Source organism: Chrysemys picta, chromosome 7 (assembly GCF_011386835.1).
Source record: "Chrysemys picta bellii isolate R12L10 chromosome 7, ASM1138683v2, whole genome shotgun sequence".
NCBI classification, from domain to species: Eukaryota; Metazoa; Chordata; order Testudines; family Emydidae; genus Chrysemys; species Chrysemys picta.
In genome coordinates this window covers 5617182-5644980 of record NC_088797.1, presented here as the reverse complement: position 1 = coordinate 5644980, position 27799 = coordinate 5617182, and the positions used below count along the sequence as shown (strand labels likewise).

The 27799-nt window shown below is 44.7% G+C and overlaps 1 protein-coding gene across 1 annotated transcript in view; it reads left to right on the top strand.

Moving 5' to 3' along the window:
* The first annotated feature begins 3553 nt into the window (after positions 1 to 3553).
* Positions 3554 to 27799, top strand: part of PRICKLE2 (prickle planar cell polarity protein 2) — a 189519-nt gene continuing 165273 nt past the window's right edge. The window contains exons 1-2 of the mRNA XM_005297853.5: positions 3554 to 3708; positions 4073 to 4158. Of these exons, the coding sequence (XP_005297910.2) occupies positions 3667 to 3708; positions 4073 to 4158 (128 nt within the window). The 5' untranslated portion in view covers positions 3554 to 3666. The remainder of the gene's footprint in view (positions 3709 to 4072; positions 4159 to 27799) is intronic.

Below are 27799 nucleotides of genomic sequence, written 5' to 3'. Positions count from 1 at the left end.
CACACCTTCAGCACAGTGTGCTCTGATGATCCCCAACTGACATGGGGACCTTTGGGGACCATAAGTAGCTGGGACAAGTTAGAGCAGCCTCCAGGCTGGGGCTAGAGCAGAAGATCATGGAGCCGTCGTTACTTCCCAGCGAGGTGCAGCAGAGAATCTGGACCCATATCATTTTAAATTAAGAATGAACTGCACCATTTTTTAAAAAACTGAACCATCTGTAGCAATTCCTGCCATATGCTCCCAGTAACTGAGCCAAGAGGGACAGCCTGTACATTAGGGCTAAATTCGCCCTTGCTTAAGTGCAACCAACTTCACTGATTTCAGTGCAGCTACGCCAGCAGGGAATTTAGCCCTAGAAGTCTGGATTACTTTAAAATAAAAATTTTTAAACCTACTGCACGTGTCCTGACCAGCCAGACTATTGAGGGCACTCCAAACCTTATAGCAAAAGCAATTAAACCAAAAATGATTTGCAGGTAACCTGGAAAACATTTCCCATAGCACATTGATTCTGGTTTTAAATCATTTTTCTAGTGCTGATTTTCTTTTGGCAGGTTTAAATTGACATTTTAGGTAATCTAGACCTCATACAGGACACTGAAATGCCATAAAGTTAGGGCCTGGTCTTGCAAGGTGCCTAGTGCCATGAAATCCCCCTGACTTTACCTGGAGATGAGAGCGCTCAGCACCGACCTATTTTACCATGTACCATTATTCTTTGTACTGTAGTATCAACTTGAAGCTTATTCAGAGATCAGAGCCCCATTGTACACACACGTATTCAAAAGACAGTCCTTGCCCCCCAAACAGCTTACACTGTGTACAGAAGTCACTCTCACAGCTAACAGGATGAGAAAGAATCCAGGAGGACAAAGGAAAAGAGGGAGAAAGCCAGGAAAGAATGACTAAGGGAGAGAGGAAGTTTGGGGAATGGGAAGTAGCAGGGTAAAGGAAGCACAGAAAGGGAGAGAGGGAACGGGGTGGTCAACATTTTCATTAGGAGGGTGGTGAAGCACTGGAATGGGTTACCTAGGGAGGTGGCTGAATCTCCTTCCTTAGAAGTTTTTAAGGTCAGGCTTGACAAAGCCCTGGCTGGGGATGATTTAGTTGGTGTTGGTCCTGCTTTGAGCAGGGGGTTGGACTAGATGACCTCCTGAGGTGCCTTCCAACCCTGATATTCTATGATTCTATTGAAATGTAATTTTGTGCAAAATTTTTGTTTTTGAGAAAAATGTTTTGGCTTTTCCATAACTTTTACAGAAACTTTTAGGATAAAAATTGTCCAGTTTTGGTAAAAAATGGCTTGGAAAACCAATCATTTGACCTGAAAACCGAACATTTTAACTCAAACTAATACGTAAAACACCAGAAATAAGGTTTTCGGTTTCATTTCCTTCACCAAAACCTCAAAAAATGCTCACTGGACATTTGGAGCAACATTAAAAATGATTTTTATTATACAGTTCCAGCAAAAAAGTTTCATTTTTATTGAAAACTATGGAACTGATAAACAGATTTTTGACTAGCTCTGAGACACAGGTCCCAAAGTGAGTGAGATGGGCAGAGAAGAGAACAAACACAAAGGAAAGGAGGGAGATGAGACGACATTGTGAGGGACCAGAAATACTAGGGGTGAATCTACGAAATAATAATGGACATGTTGCTCCATCATCTGGGCTGGAGGTGAGCTCCTCCTGATCGTCTGTCTCTAAGCATTTCTATAGAACCCTGTTTTATAAAATGTGATTGCCCCACAACATTCTCTGTACATTTCATTTTGTCCTGTAGTGTGCCAGATAACCCCTCAGACTGCAAAGGCCTTGGGGCAGGTGCTGGTGTTTGGTCTGCTGCACCTATTTGATTACACTGTATAAACAAGAATAACAGGCTGTTAACTCTGAAACTTAATGACAACATGGTGTAGCTTACTGACAACTGGAACTGTGAGGACAGCATAAAATACATTGAATAACATACCAAAGGCTATGGTACTGAGTGCATTATTTATTTTCATATTCAATTCAATAAAATACTCACTTAAAAAGCCAACAACTTGAACTGAAGCTGCTGCAATTTCCGCCAGAGTGCTGTAGACCAGAGGGGCCTTGTTGTAGGGAGTAGGTCCAGCTGGCAGCTCAGCACACAGGCTTGACAAAGGTCTGAGAAGCTGCAGGGGACCCCGTCAGCTGGGCAGAGATCCACTGGCCATTCAGTAAGTAGAGTGTGGGACGGGAGCAGGGGCAGTGGGAAGGGAGCTGAGGGACTGAGTTGGGGGCGGGAGAATGGGCAGGGACAGTGGCCGGGGACGAGTTGGAAGGAGGAGGCAGCAGGCAGGGTGAGTGGGTAGGGGCAGTGGCAGGAGGCGGTAGGGGGGATGGGCAGTGGCAGGGGAGCGAGTTGGAAGGAGGGGGCAGGAGCAGAGGAGGGGGAGTTATAAGGGGGGCAGGCATAGGTGCTGGAACTAGAGGTGCTGCTGCACCCCCTGACATGAAATAGTAATAACAACCCAAATGCATGGTGTCTGCCTTCAGCCCACTATAAAAATTGTTCAAGCACCTGGGGGAGGAGGGGCAGCCGAGGGAGCTGGAAGGAAGGGGCAGGGGAAGGAGGCAGGGAAGGGGGAGTTGGAATGGGGAATGTGAGGGGCAGTGGCAGGAGCAGATGGGGCAGTGGAAGGAAGCCAAGAGGGAGCAGGAAGGGAGTGGGGCAGGGGTGGAGTTGTGAGGGGCAGGAGTGGGCAGGGAGGGAGTGGGAAGGGGCAGGTGAGGGGCAGTGGCAGGAGGGGACAGGAGTGGAAGGGGCAGGGGCAGGCTAGGGGCAGTGGAAGGGGGCAGTGAAAGGGAGTGAGCAGGGGACAGTGGAAGGGAGCCGGGAAGGGGGCAGGCAGGGAGCAGATGAGGGGCAGGGGGAGGGGGCTGGCGAGGGGCAGTGAAAGGGGGCCGGCAGGGGGCCGTGGAAGGGGGCAGGGGTAGGCGAGGGGCAGTGCAAGGGGGCAGGCAGGGAGTGGACGAGAGGCAGGGAGCGGATGAGGGGCAGGACAGGGTTGGGCAGGGGGCAGTGGAAGGGGGCGGACGAGGGGCAGGACAGGGTTGGGCAGGGGGCAGTGGAAGGGGGCGGACGAGGGGCAGAACAGTGTCGGGCAGGGGGCAGGGAGTGGATGAGGGGCACGACAGGGTATGGCAGGGGGCAGTGGAAGGGGGCAGCGGTAGGCGAGGGGCAGTGCAAGGGGGCAGGCAGGGAGTGGACGAGAGGCAGGACAGGGTCGGGCAGGGGGCAGTGCAAGGGGGCAGGCAGGGAGTGGACGAGAGGCAGGACAGAGTCGGGCAGGGGGCAGTGCAAGGGGGCAGTGGGCAGGGGACGGACGAGGGGCAGGACAGGGTCGGGCAGTGGGCAGTGGAAGGGGGCGGACGAGGGGCAGGACAGGGGCGGGCAGTGGGCAGGGGACGGACGAGGGGCAGGACAGGGTCGGGCAGGGGACAGACGAGGGGCAGGACGGGGCCCGGGGAGGCGGGGAGGGAGGGACCCAGGGGAGCGAGTGGGAGGCAGGCTGGGAGGCAGGCGGGCGGGGCGCTGGCTCGCCGGGCTGCGGGCGCAGGGCTGTGCCGGCCGCGCTCTCTCGCACACGGACGGCGGGGAGCAGCAGCCCCGGGGCCGGGCGCTGCCATGTTCAGCCGGGGCTCTCGGAAGCGGCTCTCCAGCAGATCGGTGAGTGCGCCCCGGGGTCCGCTGCGGCCAGGGCTCGGGGACCGGCCCCTGCTGGAGGGGGGCGCCCCGCGGCAGCCGCCCTCCCTGGCCCCGGCAGCCCCCCAATGCTGCCCCTCCGGCTCCCCCCGCTGCGCGCACTGCAGGTGCCGCAGAAGGTGGCTCCCGGGCATGGACCCAGAGAGAGCCGCATGCAGTGGGGCTCGCCCTGCCTTTGTCCTGAGCTACCGGGCACCGGCTTCAGTGTTACCTGGGTGGGAGCAGCGCGCCCGGCTCAGCCCTGGCCAGCCCCTGGGGAGGTGGGGTGGAAGGATTCAGGTTGAGGGTTGGAGAGGGAAACACGTTGCTTTGCTTTCTTTTTTCAAAGCTGACTGCCTTGGGCGAGCCAGAGCGAGGACAGCCTTGCAACGCCTGTGGTGACCAGTGCCCTGGGTTTGCCTTGCATAAATGGAGGTAGGAACCCCTGCATGTCTTACAGTTTCCTAGTTAACTGGCTCAAGGGCAGGCCACAAAGTGCATGGAAGGAATGCAAAAGGGGGTGATTCGTGTGTGAATTTCCTCACTTCGTTTTTCCACCTGAAGGATCACAGAGGAGCTGCAGCGGTGGCACCATTCAATGAGGCTTGTGGCCCGGGGAGATTCCTTTCCCATGTGTGAACAGCCTGTTTATCTCAGTGTCCTTTGGTTGGGGGTTCAGTCTCCTTTCATTGATGCAGTGCTTCAGAGCTTTTACAGTTCATCTCCAGTTTGAAAAGATGTCAGGAAGGGTTTTTTTTTTTAATTTATTTAAATCAATTGTGAATGTTGAATTGGGACCCTAGATCTGCTACCTGTTGTGTTTGGTCATTTTCAAGGTCCTGTCAGTTTTGTCTTCTTCATAAGAAAGGTGTTTCCCTGCTGGGGCACAGGTGGATTTGTGATAGTATGCGTTGGGACTGTAAAGCACTGAAATCCATCCCACACCCAGAGCAAGAGAAACACCAACATTTCTAAGCACTTCTTTTTTCCCCCGGTGCGCTAGAATGATGGTCCCCGGCTGCCTGCTTCTGAACTGCCCACTCAGGTGCCACTGCTTTCTACATGCCCAACTCATCTTTGCAGCTTCTGCCATCCCCCTAACAATTGGGTCTCACTCATCAGATTGAATTGCAGAGGGAAAATGAGGGACATGAACGGCATAATGCTGGGAGTAGCTGGGTTAATTTATTTGGCATGAACGAAGCCTGGAACAAATTGCCTAGGGAGGTTGTGGAATCTCCGTCATTGGAGATTTTTAAGAGCAGGTTAGACAAACACCTGTCAGGGATGGTCTAGATAATACTTAGTCCTGCCCTGAGTGCAGGGGACCGGACTAGATGACCTCTCGAGGTCCCTTCCACTACGATTCTATGATTCGATACCCTCAGTTTAATCCTGTGTTTATATCCAACTGACAATAGTGAAAGCAAAGTACTGCAAGATCTGGGTAGGACAGAGGCAAATCTGGGTGTAAACTGAGGCAGGATACTAACCATCATTCCTTTCTTCCACTCCAACCTGCCCCTTACTGGGTGTTTCTCAATGTAGAAATGAGCAATTATGCTCCAGGTCCCAATGTCCTGTACTGCAGGTTTGAGGGTTACGGGCAGCCTTTTCCCAGGGTGACTGCTGTCTCCTGGCTGCACGCCCCAACCTTTGCCTGAAGCAGTCTGCCCAACGCTTGCTCCTGTTCTCTTCAGGCAGCTGCGGTGTCCTGCTGCTTTCCCCATACTCTGATCCGCTACATATGTGTCATAATATGTTTGTACAGTCACCCCGGGCATCTTTTTCCAGGGGTTATAAAGGGCTTTTCTTAGCTGTCAAAGGCATCTTCAGATCTCCGGTATGTGGTACTTGGTATTGTCCCAGAAGCTTGCAAGATGCTTCCTAATGTTAGAAAGAGGCAGGGAGACCTTATAACTATGTTCCATGAAGATAGAAGCAACCTGCAAGGTTACCGCCTGTCTGTCTCTAACCATCACAAATAGCTAGGCGGTGTACAGGTTTGGTTTTCATTATGTACAAATCTGCAGCTACTTATCAACATCTTTGCAGGCCATTTTCCCCTAATGTCACAATTTGGTGATGCTATTTTGCAACGGCAAATGGCATTGCACTAATCTCTGTGGATGACTGGTTTGCCATAAACTTGCGCTAACGCATGGCAGCAGCCGTCCTCTCTGGAAATTTCCAAGCCGTAATGAAGGTTTCTGGCACACTGGGCGTGGATGGTGGTGGCTCTAAAGGAACGGCTACCATATCAGTGGAGAGAGTTATTTCCTACATCCTAATGGAAGGCCTGATTCTGACCTCTCTTTCACCAGTGTATGTCAGGAGTAAATCCATTGAAATCAGTGGGCCAGATTCTGACCCCTGCTCCAGCTGCTTTCTAATGCTCTAGCAATGCAAGGCTGTTGGCCATGTTGTTTAACAGTGGAGCTTACACACTGCCTCTATGCCAGCCAGTGCAGGGATGTTCCCAAGGACATGGGGTGTGTGGCAATTGAACTATGAACTCTGGCTGTCCCTGGCTGCTGGAATAAGAACTAGATACATTCATGGAGGATAGCATCAATGGCTATTAGCCAGGATGGGCAGGGACAGTGTCCCTAACCTCTGTTTGCCAGAAGCTGCGAATGGCCGACAGGGGATGGATCACTTGATGATTCCCTGTTCTGTTCATTCCCTCTGGGGCACCTGGCATTGGCCACTGTCGGAAGACAGGATACTGGGCTAGATGGACCTTTGGTCTGACCCAGTATGGCCGTTTTTATGTTCTTATGTTAATAGCCCATTTGCATAAGTTAGAACTTCTTTTAGCTGTTTTGTTACACTGGTGACTGTACCAGCTCCCATATAATTATTTTTAATTGCCTAAATATAAGAATATATAATCAAGTAAAATAAAGCCAGCTAATTTGCCTACTAAAATAAATATATACAGTGGACATACATTCATTTTTACTTTTGAGAGGTCTGTTCTCCCATTAGTGCCTAGGACTTACAAGTAGGCAAATATTAATAAGTTACTTTTGTAGGTCACACACTCATGGGAGAATAGACCTGCTGAATATGGAAAAAAGTATATTTAACTAGTATTGGGGATGTTCATGAATATATTAAACCGCTGGGTGAAATTGAAAGAAACAATAGTTTTCAAGGGGATGTACGGATTAAGGATACAAGCCCATATCAATTAACCACTAGAGGTTCGTAAGCCTTTTTGTAATCCTTTAACAGTGTACTTTTGCTGATAAATGTAAATTGGACTTGGGCTTCAAAGATGGGAATTTACAGCATACATCAGGGAGAGAGGAATTTATAAGCATGCAGACACTGAAAGTGGAATTCATCCCAGTTGCTGAGGCAAGCTTTGTGTGGTATATATAATTATGTGGATTGTGTGTTTCTAATTAACTGCAGTTTGGGGCATGATCTATATGTCCATGTTAACAAGCAAGCAAAATTGTGTCCTGTCAGATCTCAGAGATTTTTTATGCTTTTACATTCATTGGAAAGTCACTTTTTTTAAGTATGGAGTTGATTTTGATTATTGATTGAAATGATCATTCTTGGAAGCATATGCATGCTTCCTGTTTGAAGGAAACCATTCATAAATAAATTATATTCTTCCAAACTATTTCTGCCTTCAGAATAAGACCACTGTGTCTAATTTAGAGGAAGGGAAATAATAATTTAAAAGGAAAGGAGTTTTCAAAAAATCTTGATTTATAATGATGAATGAATTGTATTAATCATAGCTTTACATCACAATGTCACATTCATGTAAACTTGTGGATTTTCTATGTTAATGTGCCAGCATTTTTAATATGTATTTCAATGGATGCAAGTAAGAATAAATCATATGCAACATATTCTTTAAATTTGGGCCCTTATAGATGCACGATACCCATATGAAGTCCATGGAAGTTTGTGCATCACTGATCCCCCACCTATTATAATTCAGAATTTAAAAGTTTAGTTTGCAATGATTTAGCAAAAAGAGAAGAAAAATAGACTATTTTATTTAAAAGAATCAAGACTGAATTTAGTCATCACTAGACATCAATTCTGCACTGCATTCCTCCAAAGACATGACTATCAAACAGTAGCTACTGTAACCTGCAATTTCCCAGTGGTCTTGAACAGCAAAGTGACTTTTTAACTTTAATAACATGGTTTTTTTTATTACAGTAGACTGTGAATTAAATGTATAAAAAGACAAATATTTGTGTATGGCTGTGTTCCTGAAAATGACCAATAATGTAAATAACAGATTCCTCATTCAGTATTTAATATAGGCTGGTACTTGAAAGGTGGCGTTGTGTGAGAAAGTGAAATCTTATTCAATAAAATCTCCAACTCCTTAGGAGTCTGGTTGCTGTTTCCTAATCAGATCTGCATTACATTAAACTGCTTGCCATTCAACTTGTTAACAAGCTTTGCATTAAATAAAGCTGTCACTGGAGTTGAGTGAATGAATAGCCATTAGAAGTGTCTTGTGCATAATGTCTGGCCGAAGAAAAGCCTGCAAAAGAGGTGGTCAGAGGAGAGAAAAGGGAAAGGAATTTATAGCCTATTCCGAATGCAATTAGTATGAATATGCAAACCTTAAAGGTGACAAATGGGTACCAATCAGGAGAACGGCTCATGCTGCTTTTGCCACCCTGAAGTTTTTGATTGTCCTTTCACATGGACATTGGAGAAAGTTATACTTGAAATTGCTTTAGTACCGCTTTTAAAATATACTGTTGAATACAATCACGCATACTGCCTGCCGCATGTTGTCTGATTTTGGTGTATCATCTACAGCCCTGTATTGTTTAGATGTGTTTTCTCTTTCAGAGAGTCTTTTCACCATCAGTGACCCTCACAAGTCAAACACTCCTTTTATTCCCAGTCCCACCTAGTCTTCCCACACGCAACCCTCCCTCACTCCAAGCAGAGTTTTAACCTCATAATTTCCTAATAAATATTCATCTTACCATAGGCCTGATCCAGTAAAGAACTGATGGCGTCTAATTTAGTTGTTACCAGTCAAGACAGAGATCTTGGCGTCCTCATGGATAGTTCTCTGAAAACATCCACTCAGTGTGCATTGGCAGTCAAATAAACCAACAGAATGTAGGAACCATTAGAAAAGGGATAGATAATAAGACAGAAAATATCATAATGCCACTCTATAAATCCATGGTACGCCCACACTTTGAATCCTATGTGCAGTTCTGGTTACCCCACCTGAAAAAAGAGATATTAGCACTGGTACAGAAAAGGGCAACAAAGATGATTAGGGTTATGGAACAGCTTTCATATTAGGAGAGATTTAAAAAACTGGGTCTGTGCAGCTTGGAAAAGAAACAAAAGAGGGGGTATGATAGAGGTCTATAAAATCATGATTGGAGAAAGGGAATAGGCAAGTGTTATTTACTTTAAACCGTCACTTACTTTCAAACTAGAGGTCACCCAACAAAATTCATAAGCAACAGCTTTAAAATAAACATAGGGAAATACTTCACACAACTTCAACCTATGGAACTCATTGCCAGGAGATGTTGTGAAGGCCAAATTATAACTGGGTTCAGAAATAACAAGATAAGTTCATGGAGGACAGGTCCATCAGTGACTACTAGCCAAGATGGTCAGGGACACAATCCCATTCTGTGGGTGTCCCTAAGCCTCTGACTGTCAGAGTCTGGGAGTCGACAACAGGGGATGGATCACTCAAGAATTGTACTGTTTTGTTCATTGCCTCTGAAACACCTGGCACTGGTCACTGTCATAAGACAGGATACTGGGCTAGATGGACCATTGGTCTAATCCAGTATGACCACTCTTATGTTCTTAAATGGAGACGTGCCAGAGACTCCATGAAGTCCACTAGAGACTTCGATGTTGCTATTGATTTTACATGGAAGGTGCCCAGATACCGTGCTAACAGGTGGCAGTATAAAACCCTAAGATAGATAGTATTTTTAAAATTAGCCAAACTCTTGCAGGAAATCTTTGTTGCCATAGTTATGCTTCTCATTTGCAACAGCTTTAAATAGCAGTAATAAATGTGCCATAAAAATGATGCTAATGCTTTTAGTTTTTGATGGCTGCTGTGAAATCACATTTGTGTTGTTTATTGAACTCTTGTCCCTATAACAGGCTGCAACATTTTTTCCCTAAGTCGTATTTTGAGGGTCAAAAGTTCCACTTCTCCTCAAGTAGCCTGTTAAAATTGTTTTACAGTCTCCATAACTTTGGCTTATGCTTATGTAACAAGCATTGCCCAGTACTTTAAAAGACATTGTAAAGCAGAATCTTTAAAAGAAGGGAAACCATTTGTTCAACCGTCTTCTCGGTTTGATAATATTTAACATTAATGAATGAAATCCTGCGGAGAGAGCTGTTGAAGGGAAATCCTGCGGAGAGAGCTCTCGAGGTCCCTTCCAGTCCTAGAATCTATGAATCTATGAATCTATGAAAGCATTCACTGTGTTTATAAAGCGTCCAATGCCTCAAGGAAAGAGGACCCTAGATGTATATAGAGGTGGTGTGATTTAGTGGACAGAGTACTGGATTGGGAGTCAAGACACCTAATTGCTGTGTGATGTGGGGAAATCACCTCATCTCTGTGTGGTGACAGGCCCAATCTTTGTCTGCTTTATTTAGGTGGTAAATTTTTGGGGGGTAGGGACTGTACAAATTGTGTGTTTGTACAGGGCCTAGTCCTTGATCTCAGCTGAGACCTCTAGGGCAGTGACTCTAAACCTTTCCAGACGACTGTACCCCTTTCAGGAGTCTGATTTGTCTTGTGTACCCAAGTTTCACCTCACTAAAAAATGACTTGCTTACAAAATCAGACATAAAAATACAAAAGTGTCACAGCACACGAGTACTGAAAAATTGCATATGTTCTCATTTTTACCATATAATTATAAAATTAAGCAATTGGAATATAAATACTGTACAGCATATAGAGCAGTATAAACAAATCATTAGATGACATTTTAGTTTGTACTGACTTTGCGAGTGCTTTTTAATGTAGCTTGTTGTAGGCAAATATCTAGATGAGGTGATGTACCTGTGTACCCCAGGGGTACATCTACCCCTGATTGAGAACCACTGTCCTAGGGACTAACATACCATTAATAATTAGTAAAGTAATTAGTAATTCTATATTTGTACATAACCCAAATCTGCATATATTGGAGTCACATTCTTCCCTGGGGATGTACCTGTCCCTGGCCAGCTTTCGGTCTTCAGTTTGATTACTGGTGTAGCTTCCAAAGAGCAGAAACAACAATGTTTTCAGTATAGCACGTGAATGAATAACAATGAATTCTGAAGCATTTGTCTCTGGCTTAAAAAAAAAAAAGGAAAGAAAAGAAAATACAGATTATTGCTTCCATATGTTTTCAGCCTTTGTACACTGCTTGCAGTTGTTTCCTTTCATGAATAAACATGCTTTGCATCTCTATCTCCTTTAGGATTCAGATATTCTACACGTCCTTGCGTTTTTATTTCTAAGGCTTTTAGTGTGGAGACCATGAGCATACCTTACACAATCTTATCCTGTTTGAGCTTCTGTTCATATCACTTCCATTGCAGTAGCTCAAGGCCATGTTCTCTTATTCAGTTTTTGCAGTGGGTTGCTGAAATAGAAAAAATGTACCGGTGGGAAGAATATTGAACCTAATGACCATGAATACCCTTCCATTCCCATCTCCAGAAGCCATCCCTTGGAATGCCATGTGTTTGGGGGTTCTACAGGAGTGAGTAAAGCAGGGTCTATCTCATGGAGAGCTGTTCTACATGACATTATATCTTCTGCAGTTAATGTTGAGTCTATCGGCATTAATTTCTTCATGTTCCTGCTCTGCACCATTAAATGCCTTGGGAGCCCAGGCTCTAAGACCTGCAAGGTGGGAGGGTCCCAGAGCTCAGGCTGCAATCCAAGCCCGGAAGTCTACACTGCAGTCCCATAGGCCTGAGTCAGCTGGCATGGGCCAGCCACAGGTGTCTATAAATTCATTGGAGTTGCTGCTTTGGCCCGTTGACTTTGCATCAGGACTTAAAATTAACCCCAATGGGACAATTTATCGCCACAGACCTGTGAGAATTTATACTAGTTTGTTTCTTTTTTAACTGTATGTATGAATTATAAAGCCCTGGAAGCAAGCTAACGCTCTGACATACAACAGTAGTCGTGTCCAACTCAAATGACTGACCAAACGTAAACGAATGTATTTTTATTGAACACTATAAAATGCTTCTAAGAAAAACATTTACATTGTCTTCAGCTATTGTAAAATTGATCCATCAACCGGTGAGCCCTAAGAAAGGGAAAATAACTTCTTGCCAAAGTTGAAGTTCTTCTTCAGCCTTCTGTTCTGAGACATAAACTAGAAACCCGATTTAGCAAGATACTTGTGCACGCATGTAACTTTAAGCATGTGAGTTCAATGGTCCCATTTACTTACATGTGTTAGGATAAGCATGTGTAGATGTGTTTGTAGTATTGGGACCTAATTTATTATTTTATGACTTCTCTCTGTAAGTTTTCAATGAAAAACCAGTGTTAATACTATTGATCTATCTATGGTACTTATATGGGCCTCTGAGTGCCTCACAATTTTTAATGTATTTGTCCTTACAGCACCCTGTGAAGTAGGGAAGTATTAGAGATGTGATAACCCAGGTCATACAGTGTGCCTGAGGAAAGAGATGGGAGATCATGGGCTCTTTTGTCAAAATAATCTTTCTGCTTCCACTTCTGATTTTCTTTCATCTTCCGTATGGCTTCATTGTGATGAGATTTCAGGAAGTTGGTGAATTAGATTGGATCCTTCTTCCCATTAACTGCTGAGTTGGAGAAAAGCCATTCTCCAGAGGTGTACTTCAGTAAACCAGTAAAGTTTATACAAATCATCCCCACTCTCAAAAGTTTTCTTCATAAGGTTCTTTACTGTCCTTTTAGACCTTTCCACAAGTCCAGACGATTGGTGGTAATTTAGACTTGATTTTTTGAGATGAAAATCCCCATCTCTGGCAAATTGCCTAAAATCTGCACTGGAAAATTGGGGCCCATTATTGCTAAAGACTTCATCTGGAATTACATGTCTGGAGAAGACTTACTCTTAGTCCTGTGCAGTGTGCAAATTTCTGGATGCCAAGAATAAGAATCTGTAACTATTAAATAGTTCTTTGGTGGCCAGGTATAACTCACTGCCTACCTTCTCATAAGGCCTTTGTGGGACTGGATGAGGTTCAGTGTCTCTGCCTGTTGGCATGGCTCGTATTTCAATACAGCACCGTTTCCCCAAGTCATAGCCTTGACTCCTAGCCTCTCTCTTTTATGGGGTGCCAGGAGGAAAAAATTGTAGCCATTACATTTTGTTTCATGAGGTTCTCTTGCAGCGATGACGCTAATGCTTCAGATAATCTGCATACTGGACCAAGTTCTCAAGAGGAGTGGGGGGAAGACAATCAGTTTTCTTATTTCTGCTACCCCCTGTAGACGAAGGGTGCTTGCTGTGCTGAGTAGGCATTACCTCCTATGAGTAATTGAGAAGACGTGTCGTTTTACCCCTTAGTAAGCTTGATATTTATTTGTATTGCTTAGAATCCACAATCAGGAATCAAGGCCGTTTTGTGCTAGGTGCATGTAAATGAAGTAATGCTTGGTATGAAAAGAACTGATTAGCAGCAGTTGGAGAACTTGTGAAGTGGAAGAATTTTTTTTTTTTTTTTTTTTGGGAGGCTGGTTGCTTTGATCAAAGTTTTATCTGAATTCTCCGCTATTCTATTGTGCGGTTGTTGAGGGGATTCAGCCAGTAGATGGATCTGAAGGCATCTCACATCTTTACTCACAAGAACCTGCCTTTGGTGACGTCCCAGTACTCGGTAGCAAAGCTCCCTTCTGTAGAGCTATTGCAGTGATATTGTTCTAATTGTCAAGTCAGGTTTCCGAGTTGCATAGTAACAATGTGTAGTTGGCTACTGTTTATTTCCTGAAAGGGCCTGAGCCTTGTATTTATCACCAGCACTTCACATGCCACGTGGCTCAATGACCGATGAAAGATTACTCATGGAAGGGGCCGAGTTCTCTCAGTAGGAGCCGTCTCTTGAGAAGTGCCCAACGCTTTAGAAGCAGAGCGCCATCGTGGATGGTGGAAGTTAATACAGCCATCGCTGACCGAATGTTTGTGGGATCGAATAGCCCTTCATTCATTCAGATCACTTGAACGTTGGCTGTAGCTGACCTCATTTATTTAAAGGTTCATATTCTTCTGGTTTGATGGTTTTCACAGCTGATTCTTTGCTGGAACGTTTTTTTACAGCGATGTTTGTAGCCTGCTGAGAAGAGAGGTGTTTTGTCAAGGGAGCTATTCCTCTAGGATAGGGGTTCTCAACCTTCATTGCACTGCGACCCCATTCTGACAAACAAAAATTACTACAGGACCCCAGGAAGGGGGATCAAAGCCTGAGCCTGCCCAAGCCCTGCCACCCCAGTGGGGGTGGGGCAAAGCCAAAGCCCTATTGCCCCAGGCTGGGGGGCCAAAGCTGAAGCCCAGGCAGGAGGCCTGTAACCTTCACTCCGCCGCCCAGTGCTGAAGCCCTCAGGCTTGAGCTTTGGCTTTGGCCCTGGGCCCCAGTAAGTCTAAGCCAGCCCTGGCGACCCCATTAAAATGGGGTCCCGACCCACTTCGGGGTCCCGACCCACAGTTTGAGAACTGCTGCTCTAGGATAGCATAGTGGTTTTTAAATTAGCAATTCAAGATCCCTCAGTGAAAAGATTCAGAGTAACACTAGTGGGTTGGTGAGAAAAATACCTACATACAGAGAAGAGAAACACAATTAAAAGGGTGTGCAAAGACATCTAAAGGACGTGGTTTACTGAAATGGTGTTTCTCAGGCTGTGGTCCACTGGTGGCCCTCCTAGCACTCGGTGAAGAGCCCTGGAGAGTTGTCAGCCCACGTGATGCTGGCAGTTTTTTGTTTCTAGGTGCCACATTGCACCAAAGTCAACTAAAAATACATTCAGTATTTCCCCAGTATTACTTTTCACTGGAAATAATGTCTGTAGTTGCCACCAGGACATTATGGGATAACAAATAGGAATGAGAGGGTGTCCATGACATTGTCAGTGGGAGACGTCCATGAGACAACTTCTCTCTCTATTAAGATATGGTCCATGTTGCAAAGATCTTTGAAGGCCTCTGATACAAGAGGAGAAGGTTTGATTCTCAACCCACTTATGCTGCTGTAAATTGGGAATTACTCCTGTGAAGTCACAAGAGACGGGATGTGGCTGGTGTAAAACTGGTGTAATTCAGAGCAGAGTTGGATCCTGAGTCTCTCCTGGCTGGTAGAAGCTGTTGAGATTGTCTCAGGTGTTCTTGCTGTCAATTCCCAGGAGTGAATTTTCCAGTATAAGGTCCTTTTCCTTAGACTTGAAGGTCCTTCAGTGTGGTGCTCACTTTCATAAAAGAAGGATGATCTTGTGGTTAAGCCACAGGACTGGTAGTGAGGTGGTCTGGATTCAATTCCAGATCTTCTCTATGATCCCTCAATTTCCCATCTGGACAATGGGGATAATACTTCCTTTCTCCCACTCTGTTTTCTCTTCACTTTGCAAGCTCTTTGGGAAAGGAAACACATCTTCGCCCACGTGTGTGGGGGGTGTACACACATATACAGTGCCAAGCACAATATGCCTCTAGGTAATTGTCTGTAATGCTATAATAATTAATAACTTCCTCCAGTATTCTGACAGAGTCCAGGTGTAGTTGTCCTTAAGATGGTAAGGCGTACACATTTTGTTAGGCTTTTAGTTGGCCTTAATTACACCAGCATAAGGGCTTGATTGTTGCAGATGTCATTTGGCTTAGTGGCTCATCGTAGTGCAGCTGTGGTTTATTGCCATCTATGTGTGAGTACGTTGTGGTTTTTTTAATTGTTTATTTAAGTTTTCTTATTCGGTAAATCGACTCTGCGTCTCAGGGTACGTCTACAGCACAAATGCAGGTTTGATAGCCGAGCCAGCTTTCATCCAGTTGGCGTGGGTAACAGTGGTAGTGAGGATGTGGCCAGCGCAGGCTTCAGCGCAGGCTAGCTGCCCCACTCCAAGCCCGCCGGGGACCCTAAGTACTTGGGTTGCTGGCCTGCTCCGGGTTCCGCACTCTCTTGTCTTCACTGCTCTTGTTGCCCATGCTATCTAGATGAAAGCTAGCGGGGGATACGCCTACCCACGCTGCAGCCAGACTTCATTTGCGGTGTAGACCTATCCTGGGAAGCCGCGTGGTCTAGTGGAGTCAGCACAGGACTGGGAACAGGGAACTCATGGATTCTAATTCTACTTGACTCACTGTCAGCCTCCAAGAATCCCATACCTTGTGCTTTGTGAGCCCAAATTGGAGCCTGTTAGCTGGGTTGGGTTGTGGCTGATGGGGAGGGGCTCTGGGACCATTGTGGGAGGGAGGGTACATTGGACCCTTTCAAGATTTTTCTCCCGTGTGTTCTCACTTGGTTTCCCCCATAGTACCCTCTACTCTCAACCCCCTGCAGGGAGAATACTTTTGGGAACCCCTGGAGCATGGCTGAATCTGGGAAAGCTACAATGCAGCCCTATATACCTGTTTCCCCACCCAGTAAAATGGAAATAGTAATATTTCTCTGCGAGGCGGTTGAGGGGGCTAATGAATGTTTGTGCAGTGCACAATGCGTAAGGCCCAATCAAAAGGGCTCAGTATTAGTATCATTATCTCCACCATGGGTGGGGATTGTAGCGCGAATGGGCATTTATGCTTTGAGAGAAACTCCTACACCTTCAATAGAGGGCTTATAGTCTAAGAGAGAAGGGACTTAAAAACTGAAATGTGCTAGTCTAAAAAAGATCACCTTTTCCCTGGCCAGTATTTCACTTTGCAGCCTTTCATACAGAGTCGAGATTCGTTTTCGTAAGACAAAAACATTTCTGCAGCCAGATCCTACCCCGAGCTCCATCAGCAGAAGTCAGGCCCTTGTCTTTAATTTGTTCCCCCTTACAGATCATTGTTCTCACTTCTTTCCAGAGAGTCTCTTCCCTAGTCTACTGTTTATCTTTAAAAATCTTCCCGCATTCTTTCAGTTTTCAATTGTACATTCAATTGTCATCCATTAATGATTGTATCAGTGATTCACTACTTTAATAATCTATTACATTCTAATTGAATACTATCTCCTTATAGAAATCTTGGTCCTCTAAGTATATGGAAAAGCTTAAGTAACGGCAAATAGCATCAGCTCAGATTTTTGCCTGATGGTCTCATAATAGCTTGTTTGTGAATTTCAACAGTACATTTAATTTTTCTACCATGAATAACCAGGCGGTTGTCACACAGGAAATCAGAGGTGAAGGTTCTGTAAGCAGTGCACCTGACATGATGCTGATTTGTGGTCATTAGCTAACATTTAAGGAATTTGTGATGCTATTTGTAATTTGTCTGATTATAAAGAAAATTAATTTCTGCGTAAGCCATACAGGCATGGCTGTTGCTACACACACAGTCTTTCCAATGAAGTTTTGGTATGTCTAGGTGTTTAAAACATAGCACTGCATGTGCCGTAAAATGCTTGTTGCTGTTTATGGTCCTGTTGCACCTTTTTTACACCAATCTAGTCTTCCATTCGTTTCAGTGGAGCTGCTCCTCGTTTAGATCCATGTAAGGGAAATGATCTCTCAGCTGGAAATCACTCGCTTTGTTGTTCACTTGTACTCCCGTTGGTGCTGCACGGGCTGTTCCATTGCATACAGCCAGGTTCTGCAAGGCGCTGACCGCCTCCGATGACGGTCCGATCCCTGTGTTCAAAGGGAGCTGAGGACATTGTGTGAATTTGGACTCCAAGCCCTCATTCTCACAGAGCTCTGCACCTCCATGGAGTGCCGCTGAAGTCAGTGGTGCTCCGTCTAGGCCCCGAGAGGTCCATTAAAATTGAGCTCCAGCCAGGATCGGGGCCCGCAGAAGTTGGGCTGGAGCTGCCAAAATGACAGTGCACTCTTGCGTTAGGCAGAAAGAGCCTGGCTATTTCTTCCTCTATGTACGGTTCTTACGCTCTGCCGTGATCTGACTCCAAAGCTTGGCGCTTGAAATGCTAAGCATCACTATTATTATTATCACTAAGGAGGGTGATGCTTAGCACTCAGTCATCACGGCAAATAATTCATTCGGTATCAGTTGCCCCGATGCACATGCTGCTGCTCCAATGATAAAAGACATAATGGCTGCTTTTGGAGATAAGGAAGCGATAGAAATGTAATTACTGAAGTCCCTCTGCGGGGTGGGGGTGGGAAAGCCTGTAGATAGATGAGTCCTTCTGCCTCTGTATCTGCAAGGGATGCTCCTAAGGCACTTTGCTATGCCCTAGAGAAGGGATAAAACTCCACCTAGCCGGCATGCTAACCACTCACTGTAGCACACTTTCCAGCTGGTTGTAGCTTCTGGCATACTAAATTGGAGCTGTTTGGTCACAGCTGTGAGCAATTAGCTACCCACCCCACCACCACCACCACCTTTCCTCCTCCTCTTTCTTGTCACCAATCCACTGGAATTCATGAGTGAGAAAAGGGAAGCCCCTAGCAAGTTGGGGAGTGAGAATATTAGAGGTTTGAGCAAATCACGTGGAGTTAGTGAAATTGCAGTTTCATTAGCCATTGTGGCTAACAGGTTTACAAAGGTCTGTTGTTCTTTCACCAACTTACCCACAGGAACAAATTCAGCCTCATCATAAACTATTGGGAGTTGCATCCAATTACCCAGAGCTGCCAAGGTCTCAAAACACTTACAAGTTCGTTTCTAAGGCCTTTTCCACAGTAGGTATTTTAGCCCTGGGGTAGCTGAGCTAGTGCAAATGTACACAGATGTGATTTGCACCAGTGAAGCCTGAGTTGTACCCGTTCAGCTCACCCCCAGATAGGAACCAGGAGAAGTTGCCCAGTGCCCATTGCACTGTGTTGGTGTTTGTCAAGTCTATGCTACGGGCTTGCATCAGAACGAATGGATATAAAATGGATATAAACTGGACATTAGGAAGTTTAGACTTGAAATTAGACGAAGGTTTCTAACCATCAGAGGAGTGAAGTTCTGGAACAGCCTTCCAAGGGGTGTAGTGGGGGCAAAGGACATGTCTGGCTTCAAGGCTAAGCTTGATAAGTTTATGGAGGGGGTGGTATGATGGGATAGCCTAATTTTGGCAATTAATTGATCTTTGATTATTAGCAGGTAAATATGCCCAATGGCCTGTGATGGGATGTTAGATGGGGTGGGATCTGAGTTACTACAGAGAATTCTTTCCTGGGTGCTGGCTGGTGAGTCTTGCCCACATGCTCAGGGTTTAGCTGATCACCATATTTGGGGTCGGGAAGGAATTTTCCTCCATGGCAGATTGGCAGAGGCCCTGGGAGTTTTTCGCCTTCCTCTGTAGTGTGGGGCACGGGTCACTTGCTGGAGGATTCTCTGCACCTTGAGGTCTTTAAACCACGATTTGAGGATTTCAATAACTCAGGCATAGGTTAGGGGTTTGTTATAGGAGTGGGTGGGTGAGATTCTGTGGCCTGCGTTGTGCAGGAGGTCAGACTAGATGATCATAATGGTCCCTTCTGACCTTAAAGTCTATGAGTAATTAGGCTGGTGGCTAAAACCCTCAGTGTAGACCAGACCCAAGTTTCAAGCTTATTTTTTTTTATTTTCCATTTCTTCTTGTAGGTCCCAATTTTTTTAACCGGGACTGGAGTATGTTTTCTAGTTGTGTAGCCAGAAATTTCCAAGGCCAAACTGATTAAAATGATTTCCATGGCAGCAGTAACCATAGGAAACCTTCTGAATGTGTCTTGTGTGGTTCCTGGCTCCTTTATTTTAACTGTGTACTCTGCAAACGGAACAGCGAGTATCACTGGTATTTTGTGCACATTGTAACCGTGCAAATGGCCGAGAATATTTGCTGTGCCCCTTGGCTGATGTCACCTCAAGTCTGTCATTCCTTCAAGCCTACTGGAATGTTTTCGCACAACTGCACAGGTTGGGGGTGGGGGAACCAAGATGTGGTGACTAATTCTCTTTAGCTGGCTAGAAAAGCTTTTGTAGGAGGATCTGTTAGAAGAAATGAAGTTTCACAGCTATCGTCTGACTCCTGTGCGCACGCAAAGGGTGCAAAGAACATTGTACGTTTGATGCTAATTGCTCTAGAAAGAAAAGGGAATCGGCTCCCAGTACCTAGTTCCCTTTTGCTATCTTTCTCTGTTCTTTCTGATAATATTTTAGAAAGATGATGCATTTCTGGTACAGCAAAGACTTACTATACAGTAGAACCTCAGCGTTACCAACATCTCGGGAATGGAGGTGTTCGTAACTCAGAAATGTTCGTAATTGAATAAAACATTATGATTGTTCTTTCAAAAGCTTACAGCTGAACATTGACTTAGTACCAGCTTTGAAACTTTACTATGCAGAAGAAAAATGCTGCTTTCCCCCCTTTTTTTAGTAGTTTCCATTTAACACAGTAGTGTACTGTATTTGCTTTCCTTGTTGGTCTCTGTTGCTGCCTGATTGTGTAATTCTGGTTCCAAATGAGGTGTGTGGTTGACTGGTCAGTTTGTAACTCTGGTGTTTGTAACTCTGAGGTTCTACTGTAACTGTTATTGTGTATTACTGTGATGCCTAGAGCAGTGGTTCTCAAAGCCAGTCCATCGCTCGTTCAGGGAAAGCCCTTGGCAGACCAGGCCGGTTTGTTTACCTGCCGCATCCGCAGGTTCGGCCGATCGCGGCTCCAGGCCACTGGGGGCTACAGGAAGCGGCGGCCAGCACATCCCTCGGCCCGCGCCACTTCCCGCAGCCCCCATTGGCCTGGAGCGGCGAACCGCGGCCAGTGGGAGCTGCGATTGGCCGAACCTGCAGACACGGCAGGTAAACAAACCGGCCCGGCCCGCCAGGGACTTTCCCTGAACAAGCGGCGGACCAGCTTTGAGAACCACTGGCCTAGAGCCCACCCAAGAACAGGACCCTATTGTGTTAGGAGCTGTACAAACACAGAGTAACACAGTCCCTGGAGAGCTGACAGTCACCCAGGGTGGGCAAAAGAGATGGAATGTTTATCCTTCAGCAAGGATGGAGAATCTGGGACAAACCTGATTTAAAGAAAAAAATGTGAAAATGCCATGAACATGTTTTGTTGAAAATAGACATTCTGTTGAAAGTTTTATGAGGAAATTGAAATAGGGAATGTTTTCACCCGCTTTCTCTGGGACCTATTCAGAGGAGGGGTCCCTTGGGTACTGCTGCATGTAGGAAACTTGAACTGAAAAGCAAGTCTAGTGTGGAAATGAAGCTTCTAAATTAATCCTCATAATGAATTGGAAACCATTGGTGCAAATTGGAGTTAGACAGATAGTTCAAAGACAATCCTGGCACTGGGAAAAGGGCAATTGTTTGCAAAAATAAAAAATACTTAGCCCAGCTCTAGGCATGAACATTATGGGGAGGGGAACAGGCCACTTATGTTTTGGTATCACCGTTAGCCAGATGAGAAGGAGGGGAAGATTCCATTAATGATTAGTACAATTACTGTTATTCCCTACAAGGCAGAAATACAAATCTTTTCACTCCCTCCCTACCCCAAAACCATACATTATTATTTATTTGTATTGTGGTAGCACCTAGAGGGCCCGGCCATAGCTCAGGACCCCATTGTGCTAGGCACTGTGCAAACACGGAACAGACAGTCCCTGCTGCAAGGCGCTTACAATCTCCGTAAATATATATTGCCTCAATGACAAGCATACGGGTCTGCTCTTTCCTCCTTCCATCTGCTGTGTTTTACAAACCACTGTTCAGTTTGTACCTTGGCCATTGCAGGGACAGCATTAATGCTGGTAATTCCACACATAGGCTGCTGTGCAGAAGACGGATGTGTGGAGAGAAGCATGCATAAACTAGTCAGGCTAGAGAACTCGGTGGCATTGGAGGAAGGGTCTTCACTTGTCATCACCTTTCCCCGTCACCTCAGTGGACGCTGGCACAAATATCGAGGCACTGCCAGTCCTTGCTGCTCCACAGGGGAAAATAAAAGACAGCTCCACCAGGCTTTTTTTGAGATTTGCGGGGGAAGGGTGAAATTCAACTTCTGCTTCAGCAGGGCAGCTTGACAGTTCAGACTGCTTGCTGCTGGTGAGATGATGATGATAATTATGTGGAACTGGCATTTTGCATTTGATGGGAAATTCTACTTTTCCATAGTGTGACTATTACACCCTGGCCCGGTGCCATTCTGTAGGGTCCCCATCTATTGTAAGTCGACCCAACCTCTGGGTTCCATGCGGTTGTAAATTAACTGGGTCTAGCCTGTCTCTAGCTCTGGATCCACAGGGCACACTCCCAGACTCAGGCCTTTTGTCTGACATCTTTCCTTGGGATGTGGGACTCTGCGATCCAGCGGCCCAAGACCTTGAAAACAGTTGTCAGACCTCCCGAGGCCCTCAGTTGCTTACACATACAACCCTAAAGCTACAACAAGGCTGTGGGCATTCTGGATAGCTCAGTGGTTTGAGCATTGGCCTGCTAAACTCAGGGTTGTGAGTTCAATCTTTGAGGGGGCCACTGAGGGATCTGGAGCAAAAACAGTACTGGGTCCTGCCTAGTGAAGGCAGGGGGCTGGACTTGATGACCTTTCAAGGTCCCTTCCAGTTCTAGGAGAAAGGATATCTTTATTTATTTATTATTATTAACTCCTTTAGGAACAGTGTGGCAGGAAAGCAATGGACCCAGGCTTAGCAAAGGAATTTCTTAACCATAGTCATTTAACTTTTAAAAGCACTTGAGAGTTACAGATCTTTGAACACTAACAGAAGTCTTGAGATGCCCCCTCCCTTTGTTTGATCTGACCACTTGTGTGGGTCCAAAGTCTTGTCAGTGTTTCAGACTGGGCAGATTCCCCTCCCTACCCCGCCCTCTCCTCTCCTGCTTCCCTGTGGCGATGGTGAGATCCCACTCCACAGAGAAGCACTCACCCTTGAATACAGTCTCTGTCTCCTTTTGCCATGTTCTCTTGTGCCATGTTTATCCCTTCCACGCTCTGGGCTCCTTTACAGAGAGTCCATTGTTCCCTGGAGTTGGACCATCAGTTTAGCAGCAACCACAGTTGATGGCTTCAGATCTGCTCTGTGATGGCTTCGCCAGGAGAGTCCTTCAATGAGATGTCAAACACCTCTTTGGGGCAAGGCTGCTGACTGAAATACATGGTGTGATAACCTTGCGTTGGGCCAGGTCAGACATGAGTTCAGCAAGTAACACAAAATGGAAGTTGAAATACAACATGGAGTTCACACTTTGACCCAGACACATCCCACTCTGTCACAGTGACCGTTCCCTACTACAAGACCAGAGTATGTAGAGCTCTGTCTGTGAGGCTACGGGGCAGCCGTCATCAACTCCAGTAGCTGGGATTTCTGTGAGGCAGCTGCCCCTAGACCTTGTACTGTTTCATATTAGCCTCTGATGAGAGGGTGTCTAATAATGTGAAGGCCCTTGATCTGGTCCCTTTTTGACTATTGGAATGGAGAAGCAATTAGGGCTGGTCAAAAACTTCCCTCGAAACTTTTTTTCTGTAAATATTTAGATTTGGATATTCCCCCACAATGCCTCATGGGAGTTGTATTTTCTTTGCCTCACGTCCTCATTCTCCTCTGGGGGCCAGGCTAGGGTTGCCAACTTTGGTTGGACAGATTCCTGGAGGTTTCATCAGATGACATAATCTTTAATTCCTGGAGACTCCAGGACAATCCTGAAGGGTTGGCAACCCTAGGCCAGGCTCCCTGCCCAGACAGTATCTCTCATGATGCACTGTGGTCAGAGATTCCCATGATGTACCAGCTCCCCTCTCCAAGTGCAGGACCATGGTGCATCGTGAGAGGTCTCATCTCTGAATCCATCCTATAGAAGAGAATGGGACCAGAAGGCACCCAAACTACAACTTCCATAGGGGCACTGTGGTGGCATTTCCATACTGAAATATTTTGGGGGTTTGAATTTTCATCAAAAATTTAAATTTTCCATCGACAAAAAATGATTCTTTTGGTTTTCATCTAAATTTTTTTGCAGGAAAAAACTCTAATTTTCTGGCTAATGCTGTCATGTGCGGTCCCTTTCCCCGGAAGATTGCATCAGTTGGGAGCGAGGGAATAAGAGATATCGGGCCTTTTTGGAATGTATGTGTGAAGAGAATGTGGGAGAATGTAGTTGATTTCCTAATTAACTAGATGAGCTTTGTTATGACAAGTTTTAGGTTTGCGTAAACCTGAAACTCAAAGTAAAATCTGGGTGCTGTGAAACTTCAGCAAACCTAATCTGGCTATGGTTGCGTAGCCGTGCACTTCTGTTAGTCGTGAACTATGCACGGTAGAAGGGAATCTATAATAGACTCATGAACACTAGGAAAATGGAGCAATGGGCATAGCTCCTTGGGCCACAGACGGTAATTTTGTCTATACGTACTGTGCTGAACATACCCTTAGTTCTTAACAAATCATAAATACCACTAATTGTTTATGGCAATGAACCTATTTGAGCAAAGTGCCATTTGAAGGGCAATGTGTCAGGTTGCAAAGACTGAAGGACTTTTCTTGCCTGTGCTGAAAGGAATCTCTCTTGCCCGTTGTGTTCCATTCCATAAAGTTCGTAACTATTGTTTGTCTTCTACATAGAAGGCACAAATCAGATGGTGCTTGCATCATGCGCCTGATGATGAAAATAGGCCAGCTTTACCAGACCCCAATAGACTTGAGTCCTAACAACGATGCCTTTACTTTCGACAGATTATTTAATCACTGTAGCTCTAAAAGTCAGGCTTTTGCTTAAAATACAGGACTATTAAAGAACAGGCAATCAGTCGAGAACAATGCAAGATACAGAATTGCTTTCTCTTCTCACACGCAGAACTAATTGTAACATTTATAACAAAGCTGCGTTCCTGCTGTATTAAATCTGTATTCTGTGCCATAAAGAAAATGTGCTGGAACTGTATCTCCTTTAAATGTCAGATTTAAGGAAGGTGGAGAAATGTGAATACAATAAAAGTTAATATTATGCGTTGCAGTTTGTACAGAGTAGTAATATTGTTCACTTAAGGCTTTAAATAGATGCATTTGAATTTGTTTTTATTATGGTGATTTTTCTTCCGAATACCAGGAATAATGATGTTCTTGCAGAAGAAAAATGGTTCCATATTGTCATGTGATGGATTTAGCTTGTACCTGTAATAGACGTGAAATTTGGTGAAGTATGCAAATTCCGGAATAATAAAGCCACATTGTTTGCTCTGATTTCCCCTTGTTATTTTCAGAGATATAAATAAATCATGTCCAAACTGCACATCACGAAGTTCCAGTAGAGACTGTATTTACTTTCTGCAAAGGTGATGCAGCTGTGGCATATGAAACCTGAATATTGGAAAGTGTCTAATGGGAGAAATCTCCAGGCACTAGCATTATGCTCAGCATCTCAATTGCACAAACCTTTAACTTTAATAAACATTTAATCCAAAGTAAAATGATAAATATTAAAATTGCTCATTGGTTCTTCATTTTAAATAAAGGAGCATGTGTATCAATGTACAGCAGAGGGCACCATATAATGCTTAGCTGAGTATTTTTCTGCTTAATATCTGTATAAAGGGAAAAAACTGCTTGAATCATATTTTTTAGAAATTAATGACAGTGCGGCTGTATATATAATATATGTGGCCACCCCTGAAGCTGGTTCAGTAGCTTGTCATATTGATTAGTGTTCAGCCTGTTGGTACACCAAGCTTCAGGGGTTTAAAGCTAAGAAAGATACATTTTGAGAGACAAAGAGGAGTAATAATGAAAGATGTCAGCATTGTAGGGATATGTCTGAAGGAGTCTTTCCCTACTAGCGGGTATAGAATCATAGAATCATAGAAATGTAGGACTGGAAGGGACCTTGATAGGTCATCTAGTCCAGTCACCTACACTGAAGTAGGACTAAGTATTACCTAGACCATCCCTGACGTGTTTGTCTAACCTGTTCTTAAAAACCTCCCTAGGTAAATTTGTTTCAGTGCTTAACTATACCGACAGGAAGTTTTTTCTAATGTCTAACACCTAAATCTCCCTTGGTGCAATTAAAGCCCATTACTTCTTGTCCTGTCCTCAGTGGTTAAAGAGAACAATTTATCACCCTCCTCTTTATAACAACCTTTTTTCTACTTGAAGACTGTTACGTTCCCCCTCAGTCTTCTCTTCCCCAGAGTAAACAAACCCATTTTTTTCCACCTTTTCTCATAGGTCAGGTTTTCTAGCCCTTTAATTATTTTTATTTATTTTTATTGCTTTCCTCTGGTCCTTCTCCAATTTGTCCACATCTTTCCTGAAATGTGGTGCCCAGAACTGGACACAGTACTCCAGTTGAGACCTTATCAGTGCTGAGTAGAGTGGAAGAATTATTTCTCGCATTTTGCTTACAAGACTCCTGCTAATACACTGCAGAATGATGTTTGCTTTTTTTGCAACAGTATTATATTATTGATCCCTATTTAGTTTGTGATCCACTATAACCCTTTGATCTTTTTCTTCAGTACTCCTTCCTAGGCAGTAATTTCCCATTTTGTATTTGTGCAATTGATTATTCCTTCCTTGTTCTTATAGAATTTCATCCTATTTATTCAGACCATTTCTCCAGTTTGTCAAGATCCTAGTTGTGGGCACTATTACAAATCAGAGAATTCTTGAACGGTATCTACACAATATTAGATTATATGTATTTCACTCAAAAGTGTCAGAAGTGCTTCACAGCAGAAAAGGGAGACACGGTCCTGGCCAAGAAGACCTTCCAATCCAATGTCCAGACTCTGCCACCTTTCTCGTGGGGAAAGTGCCATACTCTGCCAATACCCCCATGGATTTCAGTGGCACTCCTGGTAGGTAGAATCTTACTTGTGAGTAAGGGTAGCAGGATCGAGCCTTAATTAAGATGTTTACAGTCTCGCCACCTTGCTCACATGTGTAGTCACTCTGAAGTCAGTGGGGCTCTTTCTGTTAATAAAGTTACTCACACGTGCAAATTCATCAAACCGCAAACATGTCAGTTAAGTCCCCAATCCTGCAAAGACCTAGGCAAGTAATTCATTATGCACACTGAGTATTCCTGCTGAAGTCAAAATCGAGGCTGTAGCTAGCTTAATGCAGTGCCATAGACAGAAACACACCATTTTAAATAGTAAATCCAACACTGATGCCGTTTCTCATTGAACTACTTCATATATATTAAGTGTTTCTTTTAAGGGGGAGGGGAAAAAACCCTGCTCAAATGGTCTGTATTTCATATTGTGCATAGTTGAAGAAGTGAGATGTGTTGGCATTTGTTCAGCAAGCAGTTGTATGATTGTGAAAATGCCAAGCCTGTGTTCAATTTAAACTTTACATTGTTTTACTTCACTATGGCGTATTTAAATATTCAATACAGCTGCATTTCTGATATTACACTTTGGCCCATGTACTTTAAGGCAGACCCATAGAATTCCATATCGAATTTTAGAATTTGCCATTCATCTAGAAGGATTTCAACATTCCCCCTTGGCAACCAGCCCCTTTCTATTCAAATTGTTCAGAATCAAAACAGTCTCTAAGGGCTTTACACCGACTGTGTGCAGAAAGTATGAACATCATTGTATTGAACAGGGGGACTGGTAACTATAGTGATAGTCCTTGTAGTCAAAGATAACCAAAATTTCATGCTATGTGAATGTCTGTGGACTGTAAAGAACAGTTAGAGAAATATGGAAATGTTGAAGAGGTTTTACGTTAGTGTGCACCACTCTCTAGCATAGAGACTACACTTATAAAGTTTGCGGACTATACCCCGCTGGGAGTGCTTGGGAGGACAGGATTAAACTTCAAAATGATCTGGACAAACTGGAGAAATGGTCTGAAGTTAATAGGATGAAATTCAATAAGGACAAATGCAAAATACTCCATTTAGGAAGGAACAATCAGTTGCACACACTAAAATGGGGAATGACTGCCTAGAAAGGAGTACTGCGG